The sequence below is a fragment of the Rousettus aegyptiacus genome, unplaced genomic scaffold (assembly GCF_014176215.1).
Source record: "Rousettus aegyptiacus isolate mRouAeg1 unplaced genomic scaffold, mRouAeg1.p scaffold_m13_p_5, whole genome shotgun sequence".
Lineage (NCBI taxonomy): Eukaryota > Metazoa > Chordata > Mammalia > Chiroptera > Pteropodidae > Rousettus > Rousettus aegyptiacus.
The window spans coordinates 34,180,832-34,197,903 of NW_023416308.1; the positions used below are offsets into that span (position 1 = coordinate 34,180,832).

General features: G+C 37.2%; 1 protein-coding gene across 1 annotated transcript in view; it reads right to left on the reverse strand.

The window, feature by feature from the left end:
• The window catches only part of TMEM45B (transmembrane protein 45B), a 28,672-nt gene that overhangs the window by 4,547 nt on the left and 7,053 nt on the right, over positions 1-17,072 (reverse strand). Inside the window, exons 2-3 of the mRNA XM_016139289.2 lie at positions 2,354-2,541; positions 184-390 (exon numbers count right to left, since the gene is read on the reverse strand). Of these exons, the coding sequence (XP_015994775.2) occupies positions 184-390; positions 2,354-2,525 (379 nt within the window). The 5' untranslated portion in view covers positions 2,526-2,541. The remainder of the gene's footprint in view (positions 1-183; positions 391-2,353; positions 2,542-17,072) is intronic.

Below are 17,072 nucleotides of genomic sequence, written 5' to 3' on the forward strand. Positions count from 1 at the left end.
CATCTGTATCATCCAGAGCATAGGACCAAGTCCTGCTCAGGTTTTGAAGTTCAGAGATTTTGAAGTTCCAAGATTTAGGGAAGGTTATATTTGCAATAGTTTTGGTCTTTTGTGCCCTGATCCTTCATATACACAACTCATCAGTTTTTTGCTTCCTTTTTTCCATCCTTACCACTAAGTTACCTTCATTGAATGTTGCCACAGCCATAACCAATCTGTCGACCCCTAAGGGAACGTGGGTGTTAAGATAGGTGAGCATATCAATGACTCCCGAGATTGCAAAGAATAGATACATGGTGCTGTGTTGCCAGTTCATTAACTTTATCCAGTGGTTTTCAGAGTACAGGTGGACGTGGGGCCCGTCTGGAACAAATTGCTCTGCCAGAATCCCTGCAGGGAAATGAGAGTAGAAATTGAGGGAAGAGTAGTTCCAAGACAAATAGCAAAAAAATAACTGAGTCATGAACAAAGTTGAGATGTGTGTGAAGGTGGCCTGTATGGTTTAGTGGACATACTTTGCTGCCCCCAGAAGCAGCTACTTCAGTACAAAGTAAGGTATTTGCTGAGGAACCTGTGTAGACATCTTGCCTTTGTTGTTGTTTCCTGGGCAAGGGGGAGGTGGGGAAAGGAGAAGCAATAGAAACAGAAACACCACCACACAAGTCCATAGGAAATTTGTCTAGTAGCTAAGATGAAAGCAAGGCATTGTGCCCTAAGCAAGAGTATGGCAGATGCCTTAATCTTTGAGCTCTCTTTGACAGGTGAGTGGTGAAAGAAATCCTGGAAGGAAGCGATTAGGTTGAGAATAGAATCTGAGCAGATGGGTGCTAGTGATGCCAATACGTGTGCACACGTGAGGGAGAGAAGCAGCTCCCAGGTGTATTTCTGTCAGGGTAAACTTCAAGCGAGTGCGTTTCCTAGGCACAGAGGGAGCTCTGTGACCTCTGGTCCTTCCCATAGCTTTAGGACTCGGTGTCCTAAACACTTCAGCTTGGCGTTTCTGGCCATACAGTATCTTAGGAGAGCTTTAGAGACTGGAGCCAGAAGATTGATGAAGCTGTGCCACAGTGTAGCTCTAGTTTTTATCTCTTCTACTGTCGCCTGTTTTAGAAGACCAAAGATTTGCCTTTATGCCTGGTGCCCAAAATGTTCTTAGGGCTTAGAATAAATTCTCCATGACAACCTTCTGGACTCTGTTTTTTTCTCAAGCCCAGACCCTTTCTGAATTTATGTATAAAGGATCAAGGAGTTGGTGAAAACAACCCAGGGAGAGGATGTCTCATGACACTAGATTGGAAGCCCTGTGAGAGCAGGGACTATGTTTGGTTCTCCATTGTATCCCCGTCTTCACCAGTGAGCTCCTGGCATATGGTAGGAGCTCAAGAGATAATTTGTGAGTGAATATATTATTTTCACCCAAGTACAGTTTCTTTAGCTTTATTTAGGTAAAGTTGATGCTTACCATTTAAGCCTTATGATCCCTGTCCCTTCTCAGCTCCAGAAATATGAGAAATACTTTTTGATGCCTAAATGGCTGGTGAATGGGAAAATTCAGCTGGACCAGGCAAACAGAGATATGTACATTTACTGACTCCAAGGGAAGATGTTATCATTGCTTTACTTCCTCCCAAGAAACTAGGCCAAAGATGGTAAGTGGCAAATGCAATTGCAGAATAAGACCTCTCATTACTCATGTGATGGGTCGATCCTGAAGAATACTCTAGTATTGGCACTACTTGTTGCTTGAGGGCCACAAGTGAAGTGGAATGGATGACGAGTAAATAAAGTGGGTGCATTTTGTTAGAATGTGGCACAATAAAGGAAAACCCCTCTCAAACAGCCCTCTGTTGGTTTTTTCAATCTCTTCCACTGCCTCTTACTAGCCTTCCAGCATAAACTTCCCTCTCTATAATTGCTTGAGATTTGGGGGTGGAGGATAGGCCAATGAGTTGAGTGTTAAGTACTCGAGATTCTAGTGGAGAGACAGTTGAGGGACAAACTTATCACTTAGTACATTCTCATAACATGAACTTACTCTTTTAATTTTTTTTCTATTTTTTGGTTTTATATTTTTCATAAAGTATGTCTACAGTTTCTATATCTCATACCTACATCCTTCTAGGGCAAAGAATGTAGTTTATTTGGTAGTTTTCATAATACATTAAGATGTAAGGTGCTATTAACTGTTACAAAGCTTGGTACACAACAGATGTTATGATAAAATAATTTAGTGGCCAACTGAAAATCCTTGTTCTTTCATCTCAGTCAGTAGAAATATCCATTTCACTGGGTTAGGAAACAGATTCTGGGTATGATGGCAAGATCCCCTGGACCAGGTGATGCCCAGTCTTACCAATGATTGAAAATAAAGTTCTGATTGCAGCTTCAATGATCTCAAGACGCTGATAATATTGGCTCCTTTTTCTCTTTTGATGAAAGTACTTAAGTGGGTACTTCACTGACCACCACAGTCCAACTATCAAGAAGAAACTCCCTGGGAGAGCATGGCCCTTAAAGTTTGCCATCAGGATTCCAGGACACCTGAAAAACAGGGACAGCTGTTAGGTGGCTGAGTGAAGAAAACAAAGGGATATTTTGGTAGGAAACTCAATATGTGGCTGAGGATTCTAAATCATATGTTGTTAAGAAGGATTCACTCATTCTCATAAAATAGGTCTTTATGGTCTGTCAATGAATCTTGTCTGCTGAGTGAGTTACATGCCCAAGTGTGTACCACTGGCCTCAGGCTTTAAAACTGTGGGTAAATAAAAGTGGGGAAAGGAGGATATATAAATATTAACTGATCTCAGGGTAGAAAAGCCGTCCTAAACATAAAAGAGGGAACTAGAAAAGAAAAATATTCACCAACAAGCAATTTATGGATCGAAAACATCAGAAGGCCAACAGCAAATCGTGAAAATGCAACAACTATGGTAAATGGGTATTTATGTTGAGAAGCTGAGCTGGAGCACTGAATTAGGAATATGCAAATTATGACCTGGTGAATGAGGAGGCACAAGCCACTCACAGTAGGCAGGGAGCAACCTCAGTATCCAAGCTCCCTCCTTGTGAAAGTGAAAACCACAGAGTCATTCTGATCGAACTCACAGTTTCAAAACACACAAAGGCAGTAGCATCACAGGATTCATTACTTACAGATCCTAGAAATTGGGGTTGGGGCTATGGGAGGGAAGCAATGAGTTGGGAAGGGCAGACCTCCATTCAGGTCACAAGTGAGCAGGAGTTAGAACAGGTTAGCAAGCACCTATTTTATGATGGTTGGGGCAGTGATCACTTATTGAGGGCTTAACTCTTAAGTGGTTATTTTAAAAGGTACCCTGAGAAATGCAAAGCTGGAACTTGGGGTGGGAATCCTAAGCTTAGGTCTTTTCTAAATATCCAGACTCTGGTGTGGGCAGGGTTGTCACACTGTAAAATGCCGAGGCAGTGACTCCAAATAGCGGCTTTCTTGTCACAATGTTCCCTTAGCCTTTACAAATTAGTAGGAAAAAGACCATAGAAGAATGGGCAAAGACATGAGCACAACTCACAAATTTTACAAATTGATAATAAGCCTCACCATTATTAAAGATGGAAAGTATCATTTTCACCTAATTGGAAAATAATTTGAAAATTAGAGATCTGATGCAGTATTCTAGTATAAATGAATATGGTCAATATGATTCCAATTCGGTAAAAGTCAAAATAGTTATATAAACACCACCTTATTCCAAATAAGATTTCAGGCGTGGTTTCTTTTATCCTGTTCACAGAAGCATAGACTATAAGGTGAAAATTATGAGTGTTGTATAGAATTTAGTCAGATGGAAAATAATTATTTTCCCCTGTGGTCAGGGTGATGACCTAAAGAAATATGGGTAGGAAAAGAATAGCATTTGGTGGTGATCTAGAAAATGCCACTTAGGTCTATGGCCATGCTACCCTAAACAAGCCGGATCGTCTGATCTTGGAAGCTAGGCAGGGTCGGGCCTGATTAGTTACTTGGATGGGAGACCACCTAGGAAGACCAGGTGCTGTAGGCATAAAAAATAAAAAAATAAGGGATTGTAAGATGACAAGGTCCTTGCAATCTGTGAGGTCAACCAAGGGTTGCCTCGCCTAAAAAAAAAAAAGAAAAGAAAATGCCACTTAGGAAAATAGAGTATCTGTGGTCTGCACAGCATAGTCCAACCGTGGACATTGGGGCATCCCATCTCTCTGTCACTGGCTACGTTGCCAGGGCTACTATTTCATGTCTGACACATTTGCAGCTGAGGTTTCCACCCTTCATCAAGAACCTTCACAAACTTTTAAAAAATGCTTACGGTTTTTAATAAGTAGTATTTGAAGGTTTACAATGAGAAGCAGTGACCCCGTGTTTTCTCCATCATCATTCCCTCATGGCACCACTTTAAATTCATTCTGCTTTCTTTTGGTATTTACCTGTATAATTCTAGTTAACTTGTGCATGCTGCCATCTGTTAATTTATTGTTATCTGCCAACTTCCTGGAGCTCTCTTATAACCTTGCCCTTGTCTTCACTGCTTCATTTTCACAGTTGTAATGTTCATTTGTTTAAATCATTTTTATGGCTCTGTAAATCCAAAACCCTTATGAGGGCCGATAAGCTCCGCATGACCCTGTGCTCTCTTTGATCTCTCCTACCTCTCCCCCAGCAGCACAGGGTCCCTTCCATTACTTAAACAAGTACAATCCGTTCCTGCTTCAGGGCCGTGCACTATCTGCTCTTTCTAGAACAAATTTCCCACAGAGAGTAAAGATTTCTCTTTCAGTTTATTCAGGTCTCTGTTCAAATGTTTCTTTATTCCCAGCTTTATGTTAACTAGCAGACACACCCCACTTTTCAATCCATGTATACTTCTAAATTTTCTTTAAAGCATGAATCACTATCTGGTATTACATACTAAGTCTTTTTTAAAGCATTGGTCTTCATCCACTAGAATGTAAGCTCCTTGAAAGTAGGAATTGGATCTATTTTTCTATTGCAGTTAGCCCATTACTTACAATAGCGCCTGACACATAGTAAGCACTCAAATATTTGTGGAATGAATGCTGATCCAAATAGTATTATGGGTTATGTTTTCAACATTTTTGTTTTATTCTGGAGTTAATAGGTTTATTTTTAACTATAGGCAAATGGCATCAACAATAATTTCTCCTCTCCTCTGCACCATTTCCTCTCCCTAATTCTGTGACTCTCCTTTCTTCTCCTTTTCTCGCTCCCCACACTTCCTTTCTCTTACATCCTTTTTCTCTGACACCTTCAGCTTGTCTCCCATTTCACTTACCTCAAATGAAAAAGAGAGAGAGACTATAGATTGGTGGAAATGGTTAAAAACAAAGAGTACAAAGAAAAGCACATCAAACCTCTTATTCAAAACCCAGAGATTTCTTTAGATATGAAAAGTTGCCCAAACTGCTAGCCTTTTTGATTGCTAGCCTTAACTTAAAGCTACTACTTCTTCAAAATTTTAATTCTCCCTTCTCACTCCCATTCTATCCCATGTGATAAAAAAAAAAATGTAAATATACTAAAATAAGAAATTTAGGAGAGTTGTCTTTGCGGGGGCACTTTCCGATGTTTTCCTACCTGTGGGTTTTCCTCAGATTAACATATTGTATAGTGTAATGGCCACACTATTCTGTGTATACTAGGGAGCTCATTCCTTCAGTAATTGATTTTTTTTTTTACTTAATATTTATTTTTATATTGTTTTTTAAAGCTCGATTTCTCAGGGATTTAGCATATTTGAATATGGTTATCTGAATCATTAGAAGTCTAATTTTTTTTATTTGAAGTTAGTTATACCTTGTTTCACTTTATTCAAACTGACTCATTCTATATTTCTACCACATGTTCGATGTAGCTAATCTAATAATCTAATAATCTCTTAATGTAAGGACTGCACCTCCCCTATCAAATCAAGGAATTCAGCCTTCCAAGTAGCGTAGTTTAAAAGTAGTTTCTACAGACCTGCTGCAGGCCCTGCTATACGCTGATGTGATTTTTAAATCAAGTAAAAAGAAAGGGTGGAGCCCAACAAATTTTCCCGAAGGAAGCAGAGATCAGGCTGTCTATTTTGTTATTTATGTCACCATTTATCCTGAGTGTCCTCCCTTCAAAACTGTTTGTAGAGTATAAGCCCACTTCCCTAGAATTTTATTCTTTGCTTTCCTTATCATTTTTTATATTCTTTCTTTTTTAAAAAAAAAAAGCCTTTATTGAGATATAATTCACATGCCATACAATTTCCTAAAGTGTAAAATTCAGTGGTTTTGAGTATATTCACTGAGTTGTGCAACAATCACCATGTCAATTTTAGAAATTTTATCACCCACAAACGAAATCCCCTTATCCACTAGTCACTCTCCATTTCCCCCAGTCCTCTTTCCATCCCCTTACAGCCCTAGGCAAACACTAATCTACTTTATATCTCTATAGATTTGCCTATTCTGGACATTTCATATAAATTAAATCATAAAATATGTGGTCCTTTGTGACTGGTGTCTTTCTCTTTGCATAATGTTTTCCACCTGCATCCATGTTGTGTTGGCAGGGCTGATTCCTTCTGAAATCCGTCACCTTGGCCTGAAGATGGCTGTCTTCTCTGTGTATCTTCATATCATTCACCCTCTGTGTTTGTCTGTGACCTCTTCTTATAAGGACACCCTCCCTAATGACTGTTTTAACATTATTACCTCTTTAAAGACCATACCTTCAAATAATACAGTCACATCCTGAGGTATCGGAGGTCAGGACTTCAACATATGAATTTTTATTAGAAAAGGGGGACATAATTCAGCCCATAACATCACATTTTGGTTATCATCAATTAATTGACATTTTCATATACTTTTATAGATTTAATTACTAAATCACTACAAAAGACAGCTGTCAGGTGTATCAAAAGGATATTGAAGGTTTCGACAACCTTACTAAGTATTTCTACTTTTTATTCCCTAGGCAGTTTTTCCTAATGAATCTGAAAGTCACCCTCAGATGGTTCTAGAAGTTTCAGTGCATTTTTGCCGTTACTTTTTACTCTTTTTTTAAACAAGCTTATTGACATACCATAAAACTCACATATCATAAAATTCACTCCTTTAAAGTGTACAATTCAGTGCATAGTCACAGTTATGCAACCATCACCATTATCTAATTTCAAGGCATTTTCATCAACCGAAGAGAAATTCCATAACCATTAGCAGTCATTCCCCATTTCCTTCCAACCCCTCAGTCCCAGGCAACCACTAATCTATTTTCTGTCTCCATGGGTTTGCCTATCCTAGATATTTAATATAAATGGAATCCTATTATCTCTGCTTTTTTCACCTAGCAGAATGTTTTCAAGGTTCACCCATGTTGTAACATATGTCAGTACTTTATTCCATTTTATTGCCGAATAGTATTCTGTTATATGGATATGTTGCATTTTGTGATTCCATTCATCTATCGATAGGCATTTGAGTTATTATGAATAATGATGTTATGAACATTTGTGTACATATTTTTATGTGTACCTATGTTTACATTTCTCTTGGACATATACCTAGGAGTGGAATTGCTTGGCCATATGGTAACTTTTTAAAAACATTTTGACTGTTTTCCAAATTGACTGCACTATTTTACAATCCTACTAGCAATATATGAGGGTTCCAGTTTCTCCACATTCTTGCCAAGATATGTCCATCTTGATTTAGTGCATCTCATCTTGTTTTGCCTGCCTAATGATTAGTGACGTGGAGCATCTTTTCATGTACTTATTGGGCATTTGTATATCTTCTTTGGAGAAATGCCTATTCAAATTTATTACCCATTTTAAATTGTTTCTTTTTTGTATTCTTATTTTTGAGTTGCAACTGTTTTTTTTTATATATATTATTGGTACAAGTCTTATATCACATATATATTTTGAAAATATTTTCTTTCTTTGGGTGTCTTGTTACTTGTTTGATTTTGTCCTTTGAAGCACAAAAGCTTTTAATTTTGATGAAGTCCAGATTATTTTTTCTTTTGTTGTCTCTGCTTTTGGTATAGTATCTAAGATACCATTGCTTAAATCAAGGTCTGAATATTCACTTCTATGTTTCTTCTAAGATTTTTACAGTTTTAGTTCTTATATTCATGTCTATAGTCCATTTTAATTAACTTTAGTATATGGTGTAAGGTAGGGATCCAACTTCATTCTTTTGCATATCCAGTCATCCAGCCATTTGTTGAAAAGATTCTTCTTTTCCCTATTGAATTGTCTTGGCACCTTTTTTACTCTTGAAAATGTATTTCATTAATCTTCAAAGAAGAGACTAGCCTATAGTAAGGTCAAGTTGTGTTAAAGAGAAATTCAACTATTATGACACACATACGAAATATTTTAACAGAGTGTACAGAGTGCTATGGCAATAAAAAGAGAGAGGACTCTGATTCAGCTTGGAGGAAATAGGAGATATATTTTAGAGGGAAGTGTCACTAAAGCTTCCTTGAAAAGTAAGTAAACATAGGTAGTGTGGGTGGAGTTCCAGGCAAAGCAAATAGTACATGCAAAATCTAAGAGGCAGTTGCAGCCAATTATCCACACAGTCAGAGCTGAGCTGGATAATGTTGCTTAATTTCTTTAACCTAACATTCCCAGCTTCTTTATCAAGATGACCACATGTCATTCTCTTCCATGGGGAGAATGCATTAAAACTTGAAGTCATCTTAGATTGGGAATGAACAACTCAGCCAACATTATATTTAATGGTGAAAAACTAAAAACCTTCCCTCTAAGATGAGGAACAAGACAAGAACTATTGCCCCTGTTGTTCAATATAACATTGGAGGACCTAAAGAGAGCAATCAGGCAAGAGAAAGATATAAAAGGCATCCAAATAGGAAATGGAAAAGTCAAACTGTCACTATTTTCAGATGACATGATTCCCTATATAGAAAACCCTAAAGACTCCACAAGAACAATACTAGAAACAATGAGCAAATACAATAAAGTTTCTGGATACAAAATCAACATTCAAAGATCCATAGCGTTCCTATACTCTAATAATGAAGTCTCAGAAAAGGAAGTGGAAAAAATAATTCCTTTCATAATTGCAACAAAAAGAATAAAATACTGAGGAATAAATTTAATGAAACATGAAGGCCCTATATAATGAAAATCATAAGACCATATTTAAAAGAAATCAGAGAAGATAAAAAGAAATAGAAAGATATTCTGTGTTCTTGGATTGGAAGAATCAACATAGTTAAAATGACCATATTACCTAAAGCATTATACAGAATTAATGCAATCCCCATCAAAATCCCATCAGCATTTTTCAAAGAAATGAACAAAAAAATCATCAGATTTGTATGGAAGCAAAAAAGACCCTGAATTGCCAAAACCACCCTTTGAAAAAGAGAATGAGGTTGGAGGCATCACTCTGCCTGACTTCAAATTATACTTCAAAGTGACAGTAATCAAAGTGGCACGGTATTGGCAGAAAAACAGACACACGGACCAGTGGAATGGACTTGAGAGTCCAGAAGTAACCTCATATTTATACAGGCAAATAATTTTTGACAAAACATCCAAAAACATACAGTGGAGAAAGGAAAGCCTCATCAATAAATGGTTCTGTGAAAACTGGAAAACTACCTGCTAAAGAATGAAACTAAACTGTTGTCGATCACCACACACCAAAATTAACTCAAAATGGATTACAAATCTGAATATAAGACCTGAAACAATAAAATGCATAGAAGAAAACATAGGGACTAAGCTCAAGGACCTTGGACTTAAAGAGGATTTTATGAATTTGACCTCAAAGGCAAGGTAAGTAAAAGCTAAAATAAATGAATGGGACTACATCGAACTAAATGCTTCTGCTCAGCAAAAGAAACCATCAACAAGGTAAAGAGACAACCATCTGAATGGGAAAATACATTTGCAAGCAACGCCTCTGATAAGGGCTTAATATCCAAAATATACAAAGAACTCATATAACTCAATAACAACAAAAGAATGATCCAATCAAAAACTGGGCAGAGCATCTGAACAGGCACTTCTCCTTAGAGGACATACAAATGCCCAAGAAACATATGAAAAGATGTTCAATATCACTAGCTATTAGGGAAATGCAAATCAAAACCACAATGAGATACCATCTCACACCTGTTAGAATAGCTACAATCAATAGGACAAGTAATAACAAATGTTGGAGAGGATGAGGAGAAAAAGAAACCCTCATACACTGCTGCTGGGATTGAAAATTGGTACAGCCACTATAGAAAACAATATGGAGTTTTCTCAAGAAACTAAGAATTGATCTACCATATGATCCAGCAATCCCTCTACTGGGTATTTACCCTAAAGATTTGAAAACCCACATCTGAAAAGATATTTTCACACTGATGTTCATAACAACATTATTCACAGTGGCCAGCACATGGAAGTAACCAAAGTGTCCTATGATAGATGAATGGATAAAGAAGCTGTGGTACATATATACAATGGAATATTACTCAGCCATAAGAAGAGATGAAATACTGCCATTTGTGACAACATGGATAGAACTTGAGATAATCATGCTAAGTAAAATAAGCCAGATGGAAAAAGTTGAAAATCACATGATATCATTTATACGTGGGATATAAACCTAAAAGCAACAAATGAACAGGACAAACAGAGGCTCATGGACATGGACAATAGACTAGTGGTTACTAGAGGGGCATGGGGGTGGGGGGAGGTAGACAGGATAAAGGGGTCAAATATGTGGTGACAGAAAGAAATCTAACTGGGACGTGAACACACAGTGTAAATATATATGCCTTACTGTTAAAGTGTACAGCTGGAACTTATTGGATTTCGTTAACCAATGCCACCATTAAAGAAAGAAAGAAGAGAGAGAAGAGAAGAGAAGAGAAGAGAAGAGAAGAGAAGAGAAGAGAAGAGAAGAGAAGAGAAGAGAAGAGAAGAGAAGAGAAGAGAAGAGAAGAGAAGAAAAAGAAAAGAAAAGAAAGAGAAAGAAAGAAAGAAAAGATGTAAGTCAAGTTTCATATTAGTTCAGGTGCATTATATTTCCTAGATTTCCCTAAAAGAAACTGGGTTTCTAAACTTTCCTTGAAGGGAAATATAGTCACATAATAGAAAGAACATGACCTATGAAATGTCAAACCTGAGTTCAGTCTTGGTTTTGCTACTTTCACTGGGCAAGTTCCTTATCCTCTCTGAATCTCAGTACCTCTTCTAAAATAGGGACATCAATTAATACCTACTGGAAATGTCTGCAGCTAACTAGAATAAGTGTTTAATAAATGTTAGTTTCCTTTCTCTGGTGCTTTTATATCTATTCTCACAATTAATAGAGGAGAAACTTAGGCTTCTCTCTTGGGAGAAGTATACTTATTGTTCTAAGGCTGCTCTCCTTTGTTTTCAGTAGCTGGCCCAAAGAGGGTAAGAGAATCAGTGTGGAACCTTTGACTAATGCTGGAGAGGGCTACATTCTGCCCATAACCTGTTTCCCTACTGTGTTTGATCAGTATAGATGGAGGTTATGGGAAGAATATAACACATTATTTTACTGCAGAGCATGATTTGTATTTTCTGAATCTGTTCTTGCCAACAGACATGCTCAGAACACTTCTTGTCTAAGTTTACTTTAGAATACAAGCAACCCTGTCTGACTCAGCTTTCTGTTACTCTGCACATAACAAGGTTAATGCCCCTTCTTTATCTATGAGTTATTTAATAATGGAATGCAGAGGAAGCACAAGGTACAGTGTTAGAAGTCCTCTGTTGCTCACAGGGTGATGTGACTGTGGCTTAGTCCTGAACTTCCAGCAAGGTGCATCCCTGCTCTACAGTAGCCTGAGAGGTCTTAAGTAACTATAGAGCCATCATTCTCTTCAAAATTTGATAGCTGCTATTATCATTGTTTCCCACCTCCCCGCCCCTCCCCACCCCACCCCATACATGGGTCCTTGGAACAACATGATCAGAAGGAACAAGACCAGAATAACCGTCTGAAGGCTGTTCTGGCATGAGTTCATGATACTGCTGAACACAATTACTATATCAAGAGCTCATTTACCTTCCAGCTCAGTTTTGGTCCTAAGCAAAAGATGGTCTCATTTTCACCATTTATTTTTCCTTATGTGAGCCTATTAAATACACAACTGCTGGTTGCTGAGGAAATAATAAAACAAATGAGAAATCCCTACACTTAAGGAGTTTATAATATAGTAGGGAGCCATATACTTGTAAAATATGGCATGTCATGAGATACACCAATAGCAATCCTTGGGGACATAGAATAGAGTGAATACTCTCACCAGAGAATCTGAGGAGGCTTCACAGAAGGGTCTCACATTTGAGCTGGGCTTTTCTTGATTGCTTTTTTCAAACTGTCATGAAAATTAGGTGGTTTTACTGGAATCCTGAATTAAAGGCTGAAGAACAAATTGTGTCTAGATTTAATTATTTCTCAAGAATAAAGAATAAAGAACATTGGTCTCTGAGTCAGAGACCTGGGTTCTAATCCAGCTTTCATTATGAACTCACTCTGTGTCCTGGAGCAAGATATGTAACCACTCAGAGTCATGTTTTCTTTGTTAAGTGGGTAGTTTGGAAGAGGTCATCTCCATGGTACTTTTTAGTTCTAAAATCCTTTTCTTTCTGTTCTCCTAACATATTACAAAAATGAAATGTAGTGAAAAATTAAAAATAATTAGAGCAAGTTCAGTTATATTGAGGGAAGAATGGAAGGAACTAAGGTTATTGATATCACCAACAAAGTTACCAGTTGCCACTTCAGCGTACTTAGAGTGAAAAGGGTATCTCTGAACTTGAAAGGTGGCTAATTTTTCAAGCAATAAGAGAAAAAAAGTTTAATATATTTTCCTTCTTTCTCTACTGTCAGTGAACTTGCTCAGCACTTATTCACTCGACAGTCCCTGTCATGTGAAAGCTCTTCCTTTCATTTTCCATAGACTAGTTTTTGAAAACTCATTGCTTCCTTCAGACTTGAGTTCATCCAACTCTGGGTAACCTTTCCTCTCATTCCATTAACATAATTGAGACTATAAGTTATCAGTCACCTCAATTTCCTCTTTTTCACCTATAAATTCATATATATCCACACCTATTCTTCTCTTCAGATTCACCCCTCCTCTTACAGGCTAATCCTCCTTTTCTGCTTTTGATTACATCCTCACCTGTGCTCTCTGAGCCCTAGTTCTATCAATCAAGAACTCTCACTTTTTATTGTCTTTTCCCTTCAACTATAACTATGCCCAAGACTTTTTCACACAAAATAATAAAAGGGAAACAAAAAATTCTACTTTGATCCTCGATCTCCTAAGAACCACCATGTATCTCTTTTCCTGTTTACTATTTCAAATATGAAATATATCTAAGGTACATGAAAGATAGAAAGAATAATTGAACTATCCCAAATGGGGCCCAGCTTAAGACATAGAACATTACTAATATTCTTGGAGTTTCCTGTTGACCCCTCTTTGATGGTTTCCTCCATACTTTTCCAAGGAGTAGCCATCATCCTGAACTGTGTGTTTAGCATTCACTTGCTTTTGTTTTACTATATACTATATATATTTACTACTTACATTATCCCTAAACAACATACATTTGCAAATTTTTTAATTTGAACTTTATATATTTAGTCAAAACATGTGGATATTTTCCTTGCCATCTTCCCTAGTCAGTAGCCCATAAATAAACACTTTTGATAATAGGTTTATTTCTATTAAAATATAATAAAAAATGAGTTCTAATATGACAGTTATTTGAAAAGTCATGAATTACTGAACTCAATTACCACTTAAATAAAGTTTTCTTTGGATCAAAAGGCATTTGGGTGGCTTTGTGTAATGCAATCAAACATTGTCAAAAACCTGGAAAAATAATTTTTGTCTTTGTTTAGTTTTCCTTCTTCACTACCACACTGAAAGCATATTGGCAGATGTGGCCAAATGCTCTCCATATTGTTTTATACAATGGAAATCTTTAAAATATCTTAATAAATCTCTCTTCCGTTCTCTATGCTATTCTGTAGTGGGCAGTGTCAAGTAGTCACTTATCTCTGAAATTATGTACTCCCTTTGGCTTTCATGATACCATTCCCTCCTGGCTCTTTTCATCTTCTATAATCCTCTTCCTTTCTTCTAAGGGGTCTTTTTCTTTTGTCAGTCTTTTAAATACTAGCTCACTCCTCTTTTACATATATTTTTGCAAGAACTCACACATACCCATCTTTCCACTACCATTTGCATGCTGATGATTCTCATGACTTAATCTCTAGCTCTGACCCCTTCTTTAAGTTTCAGACTCATATCCAACAACCTGCTGAACTGACAGACACACAGGTATATAAACTCAGATGTTTCTTAGGCACCTTAAAGTCAACATGTTCCAAACTGAATTCATCATCTTCTTTCCTCACAAAATTGGCTTCTCCTCTATATCCCAAACTTGAGTAATGGCTTAACATCCAGTCACTGTTAAAGCCAGAATTCCAGGAGTCATCTTAGACTTGCGCCTCTTTGTCCTTCACTCTGCCCCGCAGTGTCCCAATTTACCAAGAGACTAAAAAATTCTGCTTATTTTGCTTCCCCAGGTTTGCTGCTATTCTCTCTTTCATTTCTAGTAACACAACAATTATTTTCCTTAGGCTCTTAAAGGCTTTTTCCTGGACTACTACAATGCCTCTAGTCCCACTGCCCATAAATCTTTCCACTCTGCAGTCTGTCATCTACCTACAATGTAAACTGACTACACCATTACAGAATTTAAAAGATTTTATTCAGTAATCACTGCATTCAGTCCACGCTCCTTTGCATTACATATACAGTAGTCCTCCTTATCTATGGGGGATACATTCCAGGACCCTCAGTGGACAACTGAAACCACAGATAGTACTGAACCATATATAATGTTTTTTTCTATCCTATGATAAAGTGTAATTTATCATATAAATTAGGCACAGTAAGAGATTAACACTAACTAAAATGGAATATTTATAATATACTATCATTTTTTATATTATGTGAGTGTGTCTCCTCTCCTTTTCTCAAAATATATCTTATTTTACTGTACTATTCACCTTTTCACTTAAAGGAAGTACTTTACGGGTTCTCTACATATCTGAATTGTTGGAATCACTGCTCTTGCACTTTGGGGCCATTATCAAGTAAATTAAGGGTTACTTGAACACAAGCACCACAATTCTGCAGAAGTCAACCTAATAATTGAGACGGCTCCTAAGTGACTAATGGGCAGGGAGCATATATAGCATGGGAACGACCGGGCAAAAGGATGATTCATATCCCAGGTGCGAAGGAGTGGATGGCACAAAATTTCATCACACTACTCAGAATGTCATGCAATTTAAAATTTATGGATTATTTATTTCTGGAATTTTCAATTTAAAAATTTTGGACTGCAGTTGACCACAGGTAACTGAAATCATGAAAGATGAAACCATGGTTAAAGGGGTCTACAGTGCCCAGGACTTGGTTCTTTGCCTATCTCTCCAGCCTCATCTCCCATTTTTCCCCACCACAAACTTTACGATGTATACTTTGCTCATGCTATTTCCTCTATCTAGTATGTCCTTTTAATTTTTCTTCATCTTACTTACCTTTACTGACTTTTCAATAGGTGGGCCTTATTTCCTCTAGAAAGCCATCTTTGAACCTCCAGGTTGGGCTATGTTTCCAACTCTGTGCTACCATAGTACCTTATATATATTATAGATATCCTAATTTTTATCACTTACCTTGCTTGTCACATTAAAATTACACATTTACATGTCTTACTCACTAGACTATAGGCTCCTCAGGAGCAGAAACCTTAACTGTTTCATCTTAAACTTCTCACGGCTTAGCACAAAGCTTGACATATAATAATAGTTCTTACATCTGAACTGAACTGATGCAACTTAGACTTAATCCTGAGCTATCAAGAAACTATCTCCTAAATCCAGTCATTTGTAAGGTTGCTAGTACCATTACTTTTTAATGTAATTTTTAGAGCTAGATGAGTCCTTAAAAGACCATTTAGTATTGTGCTTCTAAGCTTGGTATACGGATAAGCAAAGAAATATCTGAAATCACAGGGCCAACATGGTATATCACCCTGGAGTAGTAATTTCATCTAAAGATTTTAGGAAAACGATTTTCATTAAAACAGATGTATTTTGGGGTAGCATAAATTTTCAAGCATTAAGAGAGACTTCAACTTATGCCAGGCTATTCTCAGCTAAGCTTCAAGTTGTGGGAGCACACACTTTATAGTGAGTGGTAGTGTTTGAGAAACACTAATTGACAGTATTTTATTATTTTACAGTGTAGTTTAGTTTTTGTTCTAGAGTCTTCCATACAAAAATAGCCTCAGTGAGAACAAAGAATAGAAATGATCTCAAAAACAGCCAGAAGAGATTTTTCATCCTGGGCCTGGGTTAGGTGTGAAAAGGTGGCTGCCTGATAGGCAGGACAGGTCTTTTGAAATTAGTACATCACTGTGCTTTGTACAAAATATTTCTGATAGTCAATAAAGGTAGGGAAGAGAAAGCAGAGAAACATCAGAACAGAACAAAGAGAAGGCTTGGACTGAAGTGGGGGCCTGATTGAAGAGAGCAGAAGAAGTGAAGGACAGTCCAGGTGAGGTGTGGAACACAAGGAAAGAAAAGACTCCAAATAGAACTGTGGTTAAAGATGGGACAAGATGTAGGGTATTTAGTGATAACCTAAGAAATAATTGTATTTTTAGTAAAATGATATAGGGAGTTTTCATCCTTGGAAATTTTACCTGGAATCCTGGTAGTTTGAGAACTTCACAGTCTGTTTTCGTAGAGAATATCAACTTTGAGAATAAGGTAGCATCATCCAAGAGGAAGCGACATAAAAAGATGTAGAAGAAACAGAGGAAACAGCGAAAGGACAAGTAGGAAGGGCTCATTTAAAATAGATAATGGAGTCAATTTAATTCAAACAACATTCATCTGGTGCCTATTGTATTGGGCATTGTTCTAGGTGATGCAGGAACAAGCCTGGGCTCCAG